The 16,562-nt window shown below is 38.3% G+C and overlaps 1 protein-coding gene across 1 annotated transcript; it reads right to left on the reverse strand.

The window, feature by feature from the left end:
* Positions 1-2,817: 2,817 nt before the first annotated feature.
* On the reverse strand, positions 2,818-16,077 carry LOC134842098 (anoctamin-7-like; the record flags this gene model as incomplete). Its single annotated transcript, XM_063858279.1, is given in 12 exon segments — positions 2,818-2,981; positions 7,742-7,903; positions 8,323-8,413; positions 9,207-9,352; positions 9,634-9,686; positions 10,467-10,619; positions 10,960-11,133; positions 11,875-12,164; positions 12,604-12,756; positions 13,013-13,161; positions 13,489-13,659; positions 15,940-16,077. Coding segments are annotated over 12 exon segments (1,716 nt in total), but the record flags the coding sequence as incomplete, so codon positions are not given.
* Positions 16,078-16,562: the final 485 nt, after the last annotated feature.

Consider the following 16,562-nt stretch of genomic DNA (forward strand, 5'->3'; position numbering starts at 1 on the left):
TTTTCAAAACAAGAGATATTATACATATACTTATGTCCCGCAAACGTTTTTGAGCATATCTGGCTCATTTTCTACATTTCTAGAAGTTTGATTTTTATTTACTCAAATTTGAGCACATGACTAAACTGTTTTGCTCAGTAAGGAAATGTCCTTAATGAGTTTTAGTAATGAAAAATTTGCCAGCGGCATGTGACTATTGAAGTTTTTGTCTGAATCACTTGAGTCTAAAATTTCCATTTTTGAGAAAACGTTATTAGTTTGAAAAATTGTTTTTTTTGTTACGGAAAAAACAAGATCATCTAAAAATGATTGAAATTAGGATACTATTTTAAAAAAAATTATTGTTTATTCTAAAGAAGTTTCGCATCCGCTTGTAAGGCAAAAACTTACTCGTGAAGGTTTCAAATATTGGATGGCCTGAAATCTACAAATAATTCAATTTTTTAACAGGATCAAGTCCTACTGGCGCTGATAGTTTTTTTTTTGGTTGCGCTGGACGCGGTATTTTTTTTGGTCGCACCGTTGCAGATGCAATTCCTTAGTCCTTGAAACTCAGCTTTTATCTTATTGGTCAAAATATTTATCTTTCAAACTACGAAATTTTTTCAACGTTTCATGGTTTAACTTGGGCAGATTTTTTGTCAAAAGGGTTTACTTTTTTTACAAAGTTTTTATTTAATTACATAAAATTGACACCTAAAAGCTGAAGACCTAAATAGACACCTAAATTGAAAATTTATTGTTCATTTATTTATTTAACGCAAAAATTTTGGAGCATTTCTGGCGCAGTTTTTTCTATTTTCGAGAAATTGGAATGAGAAAGATTTGGATTCTAGAACTTTTTTAAACAGTTAGTAAAAAATGAGTTGCTATACCATTTGTTTTACCCAGGAAAGAATTGCCCTTAGGTGAAAAATTACATGCCCCATCGGACTTTTGATTTTTTGTCTGAGTCACTTGAGTCTGAGATTCTTATTTTTGAGAAACTGTTATCAATTTGAAGAATGCAGGTTTTTGTCTCGAAAAAAAGTGAGATCATTTAAAAACGATTAAAAAAACAATTCTCTCACAAAAATTTGTAAACTGAACAAAAACTATCAGTTTTTGTACAGAAATTGTTAAGTTTATGCTCCACATTTGTTTGGTCGCTTTGGTTGCAAATATACTTCATCACGAGGCCAAACTGTGCACTGGATAGGCGCACAATTTTGTGTCTATATGTTGCTGGATTCCAGAGACAAGTCTTCAAATACGTTAAATCATAATGGATTATATTCTCATAGCATGGTCAACATCTATAAAATTACAAATTAATTGATTTTAGTCTAATAATATAAAATAAAAACAAATAATAAAGCCAAATTAATCCATAATAATCTAACACAATCGATTATAATGAATTGTTTCGAGAAGTTATATGTGAAATTTACAACTTTTTTCAAATTTATCTCTTTTCCTGTTTAATGCAGTTGCTACGCATTACGTTTCATAAAATGTTCCGTTTCACATAAAAATTTTTATACTTTTTGTCTCACATTAAAGTTTATATGTTTCTAAATTATGGTTTGAACGGTGTTAGGGGGATTATTTAATGGTAGAACCCCCCCCCCTCCCCCCGTTTAATAAAATCAATTTCGTGGTCTAAATTTTACATCTTTAATGGATTATAATGGTTTATTTTTGTCTCGGGAATCCACTATATTCGATTAGAACCCATGAGCGCTCGGTGCGGATACTGATGCGTATTACAAATTCAAGAAGTTTAAGTTGTTAATTTTTTTATTGCTTGATTCTTTATTACAGTTGTGATTATAGTCAGTCTTATTTACAAAATTTAGTAATTGCACAATTTTGTTGTTCTATGCATTTTACCGCAATGATAAGATATTTGTATAATTTTTTTATTCGTGTTTTCGTTTGCAGGCTTAACACCGTGCTTTTAAAACGCTTGTTCTTCCAATTTTTGTTTGACAACTTTTTGTATGTTTGACATTAGAATTTGTCTTATCGTGGCAATTTTTCTTATGATGGTATGACTTTTTTCCAGAAAATCGCCAGTAATTTCCGTATTATATTGTGAAATGTTTTTCAGATTATCAGGAACATTTTTCAGAAATTTTTTTTGAATAACTGCACATTCTGGTCATCAATCTTTAAACTATACCGCGACTATGAATATAGTTTTTTTCAGATTTTGCCAACCCATATTCAAATTTTTTCGACCATTTATGGACTATCAGAAAGAAAAAAGATTTCATCGAACTAACATCCACACTCTCTCGATTAAATATCAAACTTTATTGCGACCATTTTTTGGACTATTTTTGAATATTTTTTATTTTATGTGACGATTTTTTCGACAAACTTGATTTTGATCGCGAACTTCTAGATATCACTAAACTCAGTCGCGGTAGATTGGACATAAAATCACGTCATACCTCGCAAAGCGTTTTAAAGTCATCATCATGTTCAGCTTTAAGAAATATTGCAAACTTTGTTTTTGTAAAAAAATATATGGCAGCCACTTGCATTTAATGTAGCTTATCATACTAGATTGGCTGATTATTTGGGTTAGTTTTTTTTAAAACTAAATCGTTTTTTGATTTAAAATGCTGCAGAACTGAGCACTATATACAAAATGAGCTGTATTTAAATTACAAAATTTGTTGCCGTTTAAAAAATCAAAAACTGCTTTGGTTGTTTTCTATATATTTTTTGGGAGTTCCTTTTCAAAGCTCTTCTTTCAAACTGATGTTTTCAGTCGGTGGATCTCAAACTTCACTTTCTATTAAACAAAAACAGCTCAAGTTTCACGATGAAAATTTATTTTGAATTGAATAGAAATCAAAAAACCCTTGACCAAAATAAAACAGTCCAATTAATGTGATGAGATTGCACATAGATTTAGCTCGAAAATTATTTGATGAAACAGTAAGTTTTCCGCCTCATTTCGTCTTGGTGCTGGTCTTCCGTACCTTGTCCTGGAAACGACATAAAACAAACTGTCTATGTACTGAGCTAAAATGGCATGCATCGTTTTTGTCAATTAACAAATGAATTTCCCTTTCTAAGGTCGTCTTTGTGTTTTCTATATAAAATCGTCTCAAATTTATTTTACGCGCAATTTATGTTTTGGTCAAAAAAAAGAAACTTTTTTTGTAAAAATTGCCCTTTGTTATAAAAATTAGAATGCGGCTAATAACTTTGTGAAACTACTCATTGCACCATAAAACTTCTTCTCACGTGAGGTGGGAAAAAGAAAAAGGGAAAAGCTCTTCTCAAGTCATTTGCTGTATGAAAGACTAGTTGCGCTCTGCAATCCCGTTGCGCTGTGGAAATCAAGCAGAAAAAACTTGGTTAGAAGAGTTCAAAAAAGTTTTAAGACAATCTTTTTTGTCGGTTTCTTTAGAACATATTCTCTCATTTCATACCTATTTTTGAAAAACAAGTGTAACTTGCAATGCAAAAAGTTCACTCTTGCAAAGCAAGTGTGCTGTTACTGAACACTGTGCTTATACGCACGACAAAGTGTTTCTAGATTTTCAAAGGTTCACAAAACAGGTGCAACTACAATAGAATTTGTCAGCAGAAACAGACGTACAGCGGATTTCGAGAGCCAAAACTTGATTGTGTTATCATCATCATCATCATCATGACTAAGGCACTACTGCCCATTGTCAGCCACATATTGAGTCCCGAACTATCGCACGCCATCGCTTTCTGTCCAGGGCTGCCTCCATGCAGGCATCTTTCCAGCACAATCTCCACTTGTCTGCCCTCATGTTCGGTGGTTTCAGAACACGTTCGAGGTCAGCCGCGACTGTTGATCTCCATGTTCTTCTGACCCCACCTCTTGGTCTTTTCCAAGTGGGCGCCTTCTCGAAGAACAGTGCCTCCTTCGTCACTCTCTCATCCGGCATTCTGAACACATGTCCACACCACTTCAGTCGCATACGCCTCAGCACATAGTCCATAGGTGAGTCAAGTTGTGCTTTGCGAAGCAGTTCCTGGGTAGCTATTTCGAATCCATTGTAGACAAATCGCCGTGCACACCTAGTTTCGAATGAGGACAACCTGGCCAGGTCCCCTTTCTTAACCGGCCATGTTTCTGCGCCGTATAGGAGAGCACTTCTTACGCATGCTTTGTACACTTTGCTTTTGGTCCTGGTGGTTATGTTTCTGTTACTCCAGAATTTCTTCAGCTGCGCAGCATTTCTAGTCGCGCTGGCTATTCTGTGCTGAACTTCTGGGGTAATGTCTCCGTTACAGGTGATGCGGCTTCCTAGGTAGTCGAACTCAGTGACGTTTTCTAGCTTAACACCATTACAAAATAGCACCGTTGGCTCGCAACAGGAGAACATGCACTTAGTCTTGGACTCGTTCAGTTGGAGTCCTACCAATTTTGCGGCGTCAACTACTCGATTCAGTAAGTTCTGGGCGTCATCTGGATTGTCCTCTAGCAGGCAAATGTCATCTGCATAGTCCAGGTCAGTAATACTGGTTTCTAGCCGGATACCTAGATTCGTGTTATCTGTGGCGACGTTCAGGATCCGATCAATGAGGATGTTGAACAGGAAGGGTGACAGGACCCCACCCTGGCGGACTCCTGTTTCCACGTGGAACGCCTCTGATAGGTTGTCATTTCTTCGCACGATGCTGTTGGACTGTGAATACATGTTCCTGAGAATCCTAAGCAGCTTGTCTGGCATTCCGTGATCTTCCAGGATCTTCCATATGGCATCTCTCTTGACGCTGTCAAAGGCAGCTTTGAAATCTATGAAGACCATCACTGTGGGTCTATTGTACTCACTTCGCTGCTCGATTATCTGTCGTAGGGCGAAAACTTGATCTCTACAACCTCTTCCCTTCTTAAAGCCGGCTTGATTATCTCTCGCATATGAGTCGTAGAGGTCGTCAAAACGTGCGAGGAGTATAGCTTCCAGGATTTTTAAACCAATGCAGAGCAGAGATATTCCTCTATAGTTGCTGCACACTAGTTTGTCACCTTTTTTATGAAACGGCAGGAGTATTGACGTTCGCCATTCATCTGGGACTGCCTCTTCTCTCCATATATTTTTGAAGAGGTCTTTCAGAAGAAGTACTATTCTCTCACCTCCTTTTTTGAACAGTTCGGGTGGGATGTGGTCGCACCCGCCAGCTCTGTGGTTATGGAGGCTTGCTAGTGCAACCTCAATCTCACTTCTTAGCGGCTCTCCCTGATCTATATCCGTAAAGACTCCAGTACTCGAGACGACCTTGGGCAGTTGGGCCGGGCTGTTGTCAGCATTCAGAAGTTGGCAGAAGTGAGTTGCCCATCGTTGCATGACTTCCTTGCTATCGCTGATTTGTTGGCCATCGAGACCTTTGACTGTTTGTGAACTACTCGATTTGGCACCACTCAAAGTCCGAATGAGGCGGTACATCTCTCTAGTGTGTCCTCTTTCATTGGCGTCCTCAATTTGATCCGATTTCATGTCGAGGTAGCAGTTCTTGTCTTTTCGGATGAGTTTTTTCACCAGCTTTCGTTGCGCAGCTATTTTCGAGAGTTCAGCGCCCTTAGCCTTGAGGTTTTCGCGTGTTCTGATGGCTTTGAGGGTTTCATCAGATATCCAAGGTTTCCTTACGGTGCACGAGATTCCCAGATTCTTTTTCGCCGATGATATCATACTGTCTCTTAGGATTTCCCATTTCTGGTTCACGTTGCTGGTAGATTCGGTTACTGGACAAAGGGCCGTACAGTATTTCCTGGAAGTACCTGTATGTTGGAGCGCATCGAGGTTGAGTCTAACTGTTCTATGGGTTTTGACATATGTACGAAGTTTCGTCTTCAGATTGCATTTCACCATTCTATGGTCGCTGTCGATCCAAATCTTGTCACTTCTTGCTCTGATATCGTTGATCGCTGTGCGCCATCTCCTCTTGATCAGGATGAAGTCTATCTGGTTCCGGGTTCGTCTGTCGCGTGATATCCAGGTATATAGCTGGTGGTTCTTCTTCTGGTACATCGTGTTTGCAATTGCCAGGTCGTTCGTAGCTGCAAACATAGCGAGGCGTTCTCCATTGTCGTTTCGTTTCGATGTTTTTATGAAACGACCTATGTGTTGTTGTTCCGCGGGGTATGCCTGTCCTAGGCTGGCATTTAGATCTCCCGCTAAAATAATTACATCACCGTTGGGGCATTCTTCAAGAGTCTTTTGTAGTGTTCGGTAAAACTCATCTTTGTCGAGAGCTTCTGCGTCCTCAGTCGGCGCATATCCACATATAATGGATAATGGGTAGGGTTTAGCAAAGATGCGGGCGGAGCAAACTCTGGGGCTGGTTGCTTTCCATGATTGCACGGAGCTGCTGAGTTTCTTGTCGATTGCGATACCAACTCCGTGGATGCCTCGGTTGTCGTCATACCCACTGGTGTATACTTTGTAGTTTTTGGTGTTATGCGTGTTGTCTCCGGAAATTCTAGTTTCCTGAAGGCAGGCAATGTGAACTCCATGGTTTTCAAGGGATTTATCCAGGAGCTCGAGAGATCCTGGCTGTAGGAGCGTCAGAACATTCCAGGTGCAGATGTTGATATGGTGTTTGGTATGTTGGAGCGGTTTTTGTGCCGGATTAGCATTTTCCACCATGACGGCATTCATGGTGGCCCCAGTTCCCGCGGGGGGCGTAGCAGTATTCGGAATACATTTTGGGACTTTCATAATGTGGGTTCTTGGCTGGTTTTACAGGGCTCGCCACGCCCCAACCCTCCTCCTTTATCCGGGCTTGGGACCGGCTGCCTTCTCAAGAGAGTTAACAGGCGGAGTGTTTCTAGATTTTCAAAGGTTCACAAAACAGGTGCAACTACAATAGAATTTGTCAGCAGAAACAGACGTACAGCGGATTTCGAGAGCCAAAACTTGATTGTGTTATATGCAACTTGGTTGCCTTATAGCTTCTAAATCTTAAAAAACTTCCTTGTCAGTTTTTTATGATTTCAATCTGCGCCATTTTTTTCAACAAATTTTACGTTGCAATCGGATAGAAGCAAAAGTTCACGTTGGATCCTTCCAAATTGCTCTCCAATGGCACCTGAAAACAGCCTGTAACACCCGGAAAAAAATGGCTTTGTTCTTTTAGAAAGATAGCAGGACATCCACATAACTGTTTTTTTATTATTAAACTGCAATCCGTTTTTAGTAATTATCTCATTTTAGTGTTTAAAGTTTGCCTTTTCAGAGGGTTTGCATTTGTGAGGAGTTATTGGAAATTATTCATTACCAACCGGAATGGTTTTTAGTTTGTTTGCAAGAAGAAAAAACTTTAAAAAATTCAAGCTTTCAAAAATTTTAAGAAGCACAGTTTCAAAATTCATCAGAAGTTAGTATTTGCCTTGAAGAGCCAAGTTTGATTTAAACAGCAACACCAATAGTTTCTGTGATAATATATGCGAAAAAAATTCCTTAAGTTCGAAACATTTATTTAGTGTTTTGTTAATGCAAATAAATAGTGTTTCTGTTAGTGCAAATAAATAAAAAACTGTGCGTTTGCCCAGATCAGTTGTTTAAACTTGTTGCTTCAATTTTTTGAAATAGAGTCAAAAAAGGGTATACTTTTAAGTTAAAAAACTACTGTTATTATAAACGAGAAAACTAGCGCTGATTGGCACATGTAGAAAGGAGATCAGAATTTTCTAGTCGTTATTGTGAGGTAAAAAGCTGAAATTTCATAGTTAATTAAGTAGATGACGAAAGTAGTTGTTTTTCACCTTGTACAAGGAAGCAGTTGAGTCCATTTTTTGTACGTCTGGGTTCTCGGTTCCGAATATTTCCCGCTCCAGGAAGTCCTCTCTCTTCATCTGCAGCTCCACATCCTCGGAAATGTCTGGAATCACTGCCTCCAGTACTATTCCCACCAAGAAGATTTTATGCTGAAGAAGATAAAACTTATCAACGTGTAAGCACACTGCTTGTATATTCAACCAGAAGTTTTGAATACAGGGAGCATTAAAAATATTTGACTTCTTCAAGTAGTATTTCAGGCGGATGTCCCAAAATAGTACCAAAACAGGACTTTTTGTGCGGTCAGGGGATCGAATCCCTCTCGATCCCCCTTAACTCCAGCTCAAAAAGTCAAGCAGAAAGAGTCGTTAAAATTTTTAGAACATTTTTTAGATAGAAATGCCCTCAGAAAAATCTAGATCCGCCATTAGATCCTAAACTTTGAAAAGCTGTCTGAAAAATACTAATTTTACCTAACAGCTTAATTTGTTTGGGTCTCTCTCAATCTACAAGTACTATGTTTATTGTCTTTGGAATGAGTAGTTTCTACATTTATATTGAGATTTACCTCAAATATGATCATGCATATGAGTTTCATGGCCATCAATTTCCAGAAGTAGTCAGTCCTGTGGCCATGCTCGTCGTAGTAACCCTCATAGCTAAAACCACACGGATATCACAAAACCTCAATGATTTTAGTCTAATCATCCAGTCGCTCAGGGGCGGATTTGGGGGGGGGGGGGGGGGGGGGGGAGGGGGTTCGGACGCCCCTTTTCTCAGGGATTCGACCCCCTACCCGCCTCGCAGGGATTCGACCCCCTTCTCTCCCTTTGTACTATCTTCAGATATCCATTTTTGGCGACGGAGACTAAAACTTTTCTAAAGGCGCCTTCGGGACTTTTTGGTCAAAATTTTCCAAAATTCCTAAATACGCCTGCAACGCAGAAATTTTGGCCAAAACAGGCTCTTTTAGTGCTCTGGGAGAGCTCGGAGAATCAATTTGGTTGATTTAAAAAAGAAAAGGTCGACAAAGTTTTCAAAATATTTTTGAAAATCTGCCCCATCGAGAAAATCCTAGATCCGCCCCTGCAGTCGCTCAAAGAATTTCTGACGTTAAAAGGCCTGAAAAGTGTCATGGAAAGGTGGTAAGCAAAACTAATCCGTTGAAATTTAATCGAGCCTGATGTCGCTGGGTGTGAAATTAAAATTCGATAAAGATACGTTGGTTGCCGTTTATTAAATGGAGATGTTTATCCTTTCAGTTAGAAATTGCATTTTTGTCTACGTTTAAAACTGCATTTTTGACTATCAAATTTGTCTACGTTTTGAATGAAATAAGTAAGATAAGACAACATGACTACTGTTTTAATTAAAGAAACATTCATTTGGTGGTGCTTTTTGGCATTCGTCCTTTTTTCGGTTATTTTGATACTTAATTGTAGGTCAACTCACTTGCACGGTTCGTGTGATTCCAGGTATGATTGGGGTGCCGGTATGACCAGGAAATCATAGTACCCGTCCAGACTTCCTTGATGCCCGTGTATGTAAGAGTACAGATGTCTGTCCAGGTAGTGTGAGGTAAAGCAGATCAAATAGGCCTGCAATATGAGCACAATGCAAGAAAGCCGCAAAAAATGGAACTCCATATAATGCAATTTTAAATGCGTCTCAAAAAAATATTTTTAGCATTGTACGATTGTAATGAAAAGTGGCATGATGTGTGAAATTTTTATGAAATTAGCTAGTCTTTTTTTGCACCCACACTACATAAACAATTTTTTTTGAAAAAAAAAAAATTTCACAGAATTTAGTTCATGTAGTGTGGGTGCAAAAAAAGACTAGGATGCAAATTGGCGACTGTATTATGACGTATACTCACGTTTGTGATGACGCACAACCGCGAAAGCACGAAGAGCATTTCGAACCAGATTCCTGAAAGCAAATGGGTACTGTAATCTACGATTGTCCTATTTAGATTTGCTCTAGATTTTACCTTTGGATTTGCTCTGATTTTTTTGTCCAAAATGTGGCATTACGAGGCCAAATTGTGTTTTTTGTCAATTGTAAGTGGATTCCGCTACAGGCTGAAAACAGATTTGTCGCGGAACCGAAAAAATGCTAGTTTTCTTTGATGTTTTTGGTGTTTTGGAGGAGACTGCGAGCAAATAGCTAAAACAATGATCGCTTCGAAAACAGGCAAATTTGCAGATTCCTCAAGAAAAATTGCGGAATCCAAAACAGTTTGTGGAATCCATAAACTGATTTATATTCATTACACCATATCCATTACACTCGCGGAATTTTTGTAAGTGGAATCCACTTACATTATGGAACACTTTTAAAGACTTGTCTCATACACCAAATTGTGCGCCAATCCAGGCACAGTCTGGCCTCGTAATGGGTTTATCTAAAAAGTTAACATATTGATTTTTTTACGTCACTTCTAGCACGATGAAGAATCTATTTTGATAAAATTTCCGACCCGAGGGCGAAATTTTGAAGAAAAAAATATGCTGAAAATCTCTTATTGGACATTTTTTGGAATGTTTTGAGCCAAAAGTTGCGTTTTCTTGACACGACCGCTCCCATTAAGGTTAGTGATGCTAGCCCCAAAGGTGCTCTCGGATAGTTTTAAACTTGGATATATTTCTTGTGTCATAAAATAGTAGTAAAGGGTGGTGAGAGGGTCGAAACACTCGTTTGACTACTTGCCTATGTTCTTGGCTCTCTCTGCCACTGGGCGTCTGAGGAGGGCAGTGAACTTCCAGGCGTCACTTCTGATCTCGAGGATGTTGTTCAGCAGAGCCAGGAGGGGTCCGATGGGGAAGGCACAGGCGAACATGGTGATGAAGCCAAACTGCACCACTAGTGCACACACAAAAGCCAAAATAGGATATTTTTCTTCATTTTTTTCTGTATTCGTGGCACAAACACTATGCGCATGATTTATAATGTGCATTGTTCCATTCGGTACCAACTTTTAACGGAGCACCGCATTGAAATTTAAAAATTATATGGACTAAAATGCGTGAAAAATATTCATTTTGGTTATTTGATTGCAGTTTGGTTTGTAAGCTAGCATTTTGAGGGATTTCTTTCAGCGAGAAAGTAGTGTAGCAGATGACCATCAAGTACAGAATTACAGTAAATCTACTTAAGGTGTCGACTGCCTTAGTTCATATCAGCATCCCTGAATGTAACTTACTCAGTTCCAAATACTCGGCCGTCACCCCTGGATTGAGTGCCAACTGATAGTCCCTCTCCCAGATGGGCTTCGTCTTGTCCTCCTCCAACAACACCTGCTCCACGTCAATATCCAAATCCTGAATGTTATCCGGATTGAAGTAGCCCCTACTCTCGTGAATGGGGTTGTCCTCCACTGCAAATTGGACAGCAAAGTGTGATGTAAAGTGTGATAATGGACAGCAAACACATGGTGTACTTGTCACTGCCTATCAAATCTCAAAATTGAGTCTTTGTGTCCTTTGCGGGCTGGGAAATGGTTTCTGGAGGTCGGGATTGGGGTCTATTTATTAGGGAAATCAAACCGGAAGTAGGGGTTCAAGCGTTCTGAGGTTCTAAGCTTAAGCCTCCCTCAACTAGGTCTATAATATACTAAAATTTAGTCCACTTCCCACCGGTATTGAGTTCTAATAGGGCAATTTGCACTTCCGGGAACCGTTATCACTTGGGCCAGGGGCGTCCGAAGGGTCCGGATTTTTGCATGCCCGGGTTAAATCTTACATCTTGTATGCGCCCTATGAGTTTCATAAAGTTAGCATTCTTACTTTCCATGGGGGGGGGGGTTGTCGATTTCATAACCCTTTATAAGTTCTGCCAGAGCTGGGTCTAATTTTTTAGGATTCGAACTATTACGAGATTGGTCATTTGTTTGCCCTACTACTTCACTAGTTAGATTTCGTTGAAACTTAGTACGGCTATAAACAGTAGAGTTCCCAATTCTACATAATGGATAGAAAGCTTTGAGTGATATGATCTGAGTTTTACTCCTTGTGATTATGCAAATTTGGAGCCTCGGCCATTAGTAATCTGGAGTTTATAGTTCACTCAGTTCTGTAATTTCTAGTTACAAGCTTTATTAGACTGATAGGTGGGTTACCTTGGATGATGGTTTCATCCGCCTCCTCAGGAGTATCGTTTCCGTTCGTTTCTGCAGGAGTCTCGTTCTGATCCACCTCTACTTGTTTCTCGTGCTGTGTCACCTTTGCAGGAGTCTCGTTTTGGGCTGCCTCTGCAGGAGTCTCGTTGTCTGTCGGCTTTGGATTCGACTCAGTCATGATCTCGAGCTTGATCTGCTCCCTCATGTCATGTTTCTTGCGCTCTATTTTCTCGCTTTTGTTTTCTTTATTTTTCTGCTTCGAGAATTTGTAGATGTAGATTTTGATCAGTCTATAAAAAGTTACAAATGGTTCATTAGTCATTTTGAAAAAAAAAATCGCTTATTTTGAAGAAAAAAAAATCATTTGCGCACAGTACCTGATTCAAGGGAAAAAGAGATCATAGACCGATCCAACTAGACAACCTTTTAACACTACTAGACCTATAACTTTTTTAAAAAACAAAATAATTCGCATTAAATGAGTCATAAATATTCCCAATTATATTTTGCACTACGTGGTTGCATATTATTGTGTTTTCTGCAATTCGCAGAGCAGAGGGTTTATGAAAAAAGCTTTGCAGCCTGTCTAAGCATAGTACGTTCTATTAATTCCCCACATTCCAGACTGAGTTATTTTGTTGAGCGAAGGTTTTTTACTACTCAAGGTAGCTTTTTTTGCGTCTAGAACTTTCACGTGGACACTATTGTTCCTATAATAAAAACACAGACGGGACGGCGATCTCCTTGATGTTCTGCAGCCATTGTTTGCAGGCGAAGAAGACGATGAGTTGAGTTGCCATCTCCCAGAGACAGTCGCTATTGGGACACTTTTCCAGTCTCACTCCGAACACCCGCATGTAGAACCCAGGACCACCCACGCCCCTGGAGAAGGAAGAACAGAATATCATAGGGGTCAAAAATAGAATTGGCTTCGATTTTGGTGTAAAAATTCAAATAGCTTTTACAACTTTCTTCAAGGTGCGTATGTTTGTTTTACCCCTTGAATGCTTGAATGAGTTGATTATGGCACCTTTAATAACGCATAAAACATGCAAAATCAAGTTTAAGTTGGTTCAAAATGTCAGCATAGTATAATAGCCACCTATAAGTTACCAGGTGGTGACTGCTTAGTACTCACTTTCCTTTGACAAATGCGATGTACAGGATGGGCAAGTAGAGTTCCAGGAATGCGATCACACTGATCTTCATGGCCAGCGAGGACTCGAACTCAGTCTGGGTCCTGTTCGCCTCCCACTCTGTCAGAGGGACTGCCAGTTTCCTCCACATCTACACAAACAGAACACTTGTGAGAATGACACCCCAAAACTCATTTCACTCAGGTCAATGTTTTTGTTTGTTTATTGCTGAATTTTTGGTGTTACAATAAAGCAACCGTTCAATCGCTACCAGGAATGAAAAAATCAAAAATTGGTTTTCGTTATCAAGAATTTTTTTGTTTGTCGTCGAGATAAAATCAAAAATCTTTGTTGGATCAAAGCTGCCACAATAAAAATGCTGAAATTTTAACATCGGAAACAGTTGTGAGTTTGCAAAAGCTTTTAATCCAATTTCCCTCTTAACTCGGACTGAAAAGACCAAGTGTTGTGGCCATACCGTAGTAACCACAAGCATGCCGAGCAATTGGACGATTGTTCCGATCATATTTGCCATCAACTCCTCCGATCGGAAGTGGGCAATGTAGTCATTCTCCAGGCGGTGGATGAGGATCACGCAAATTGTTCTTGTGATGACCACGACAAACACCACGAAACAAATCAGAGAGATCTGAAACCAAGCAGAAACTTAACCTTGTCTTAAGTGGCGTTGTGGTGTAGTGGTAGTGATGCATACCCAGCAATCACAAGGTTGCTTAGGCAAACCGGACGCTCACTGCAAACTGCATTAAAACCCGGGTTGATCTGTCACAGATAGGTATTGCTGCTTCAAAAATACTCCAGTTTAATGCAATTTTTAGCGATGATTCAGGGAATTTTTTTCTCGAATTCATCCCCACATGCTTATTTAAACTACAAGAAGACTACCCGTAACTGAAAACGAAAAGGTTTTGGTAAATGAATTATTGTTGAACTTTAATTTTTGAGCCAACAAGACTGTTCGTATCAGGGCAAAGCCCTGAATGTCCCGACTGCCTTTTAAAGTCTATGAAGCAGTAATAACGTGGAAAAAAATGTATAAGAAAAATACAATAAAACGAAAAAAAATGATAAAAAGTTTGATAATTTTTTGTGAAAATCATCCCCCCACACGCCATTTAAAGTACAAAGTGACAAATTTTGCTTCTAGTAACAATTCAATGATGGCAAATAAGCTTCCTTCAACCAATTTTAAACGATTTCTAAGACGGATTAAATCTTCGCTTACTCGTTAATAGCGCGAAATATATCGCGCGTTAATTGTCCCAAATTGACCAAAATGCCAATCTTTAAACCCCCATAACTTTACAAAAAAAATATTTTTTTCAATTTAAGCTCAAGTCAACAATACCTTCTGAATGATAAAAAAAATTCCGTCAAAAATGGCTAGTTAAAAAGTCGAAATTTGTCTGAAGAAAAAAAAACCCACCACGAACACAAATATTCCGTTACTTTCCTATCGAAAGTCTGAACAATAATATCAATTTTTAAATGTTGAAAGTTTAGCCTTATATGAAATATTAAAAGCAATAAGCTCAAATCAATTTGGAATACTTTTTTAGTGGTGAATATTTCGCCACGCCTAAATAGTTTGCATCAAATTTGCAGCATTAAAGTAAACAAGACTGCTCGTATCAAGACGAAGCCCTGAATGTTCCGACTCGACTGACATTTAAGGTTTATGCAGCAAAAGATAACATGAAAAAATTAAATGCAATAAAATAAATTGAAAAGTTAAAATTTGATATCTTTTTTGAAACTCATCCTCACGCGCCATATAAAGTACAAAGTGATAGATTTCGCTCCAAGCAACAAATCATTTATGGCAAATAAGCTTCCTTCAACTAACTTGAAACAATTTCTAAGACGAATTAAATCTCTGATTACGCGTTAATAGCGCGAAATATAGCGCGCGCTAATTGTCCCAAATTGGCCAAATTGGAAATATTTAAACCCCGTTAACTTTACGAAAAATAATCACAGTTGAACTATCTTTTAAAATTTAAGCTCAAGATAGCAATACCTATCGAATGATATTTAAAAATTTCCGTCAAAAATGGCTAGATAAAAAGTCGAAATTTGTCTGAAGAAAAAAACCCCACCCCGAGCAAAAAAGTTCCGTTACTTTCTTTACGAAAGTCGGAACAAAAATGAGCAGTATGAATAAATTCGTTTCAGGGCGATCGAATTGTAAGGTTTATGTAGGAGAGCAGGAAAAGCCCGAAATTGATCCCCAAGTGAGCAAATATTCTAACCTAATAACAAAACCAAACGACTGGCATCAATTCATTTCGCAACTCATTAATCTGCCGCGTACGCGTGTTATAAGAACGCAATATATTGTTAATTCCAATTTGGCCAAATTAAAATTTTTAAACACCATAAGTTTACAAAAAAGTTTACAGTTAAAAGTATTTACACTCGAGCTCCAGACAACATTTTTTTTTAATGCTTTTAAGAAGTTTGTCAAAAACTTTGAGTTAAAAGGTCAAAAATTGACTGAATGAAAGAAACCCACCCAAACATAAAAGTTCCGCTTTTTCTTCGATAGTTGGAACAAAATTTTTTAAAGACTTTATTTCCGATTTCACTACTATGATTGAATCATAGAGTTCATTCGATGCATTTTAAGTTTTGAAGTAATACTCCGATCTGGTATAAAAAAGAGTTTTCGAGCTATGCGCATTACAAAAGATGTATTAGACATCATAGCTTTCCATTCGAAAGAGCACCAAATCGCTTTCTTGTCAAATTGTAACCTAACATGAATACTTTTATCATTTAATACTTTGACACTACATGAATATCAAGTTAATTTTAAAAAAAAATAATCAAAAAGAGGGATTATGAAATTCAAAACTCAAGATTTTTAAATTATTAAGATTTCGTTGTTTATTTTAGTTGCAATTACCGCAATGAGTAGTGCTCCAGTCGTGACCACCTTCCTTTTTCGCTGTTCCTTACGGGGGAAGAACGGCTCTGGCTTCCCCGTCACCGGGTTCTTCTGATACTCTGTGCACTGTCCGTAGAATGCTGGTCGGGGACGCTCCTGAATTCACAAATTGCTATTTTTTCTTAAAAAATTTTGTAAGTTCTTTTTTATGATGGTTTAGTAGTATTTAGTTACCATCCGATTAGTTTATTTAAAACTTTTTGATGGATGTAAGTTCAAAACAAAGCTCAAATTTTAACAGTTGATGTTTTTGTCATAATAAAATGTCATAACATGCCAGACAGGGATGGATCTGGTATTTTCTCGAGAAGGAGATTTCAAAAAATAATTTGGCCTCAATTTTGGCCTCATTTTTTTAGATCGACGAAATTGTTTTTCAGAGCTCTCCCAAATTACTATAAAGACCAGGGGGCGGATCTAGGATTTTCTCGAGAGGGGGGCGGATTTTCAAAAAAAATCGAAAATTTTGACGCCTTTTTTTTTTAGGTCGACCAAATTGATTCTTCGAGCTCTCCCAAAGCACTGTTTTGCCCCTATTTTGGCTAAATTTTCTGCGCCGCAGGCAAGTTTTTGAAAAAACA

The sequence above is a fragment of the Symsagittifera roscoffensis genome, chromosome 3, assembly GCF_963678635.1.
Source record: "Symsagittifera roscoffensis chromosome 3, txSymRosc1.1, whole genome shotgun sequence".
Lineage (NCBI taxonomy): Eukaryota > Metazoa > Xenacoelomorpha > Acoela > Convolutidae > Symsagittifera > Symsagittifera roscoffensis.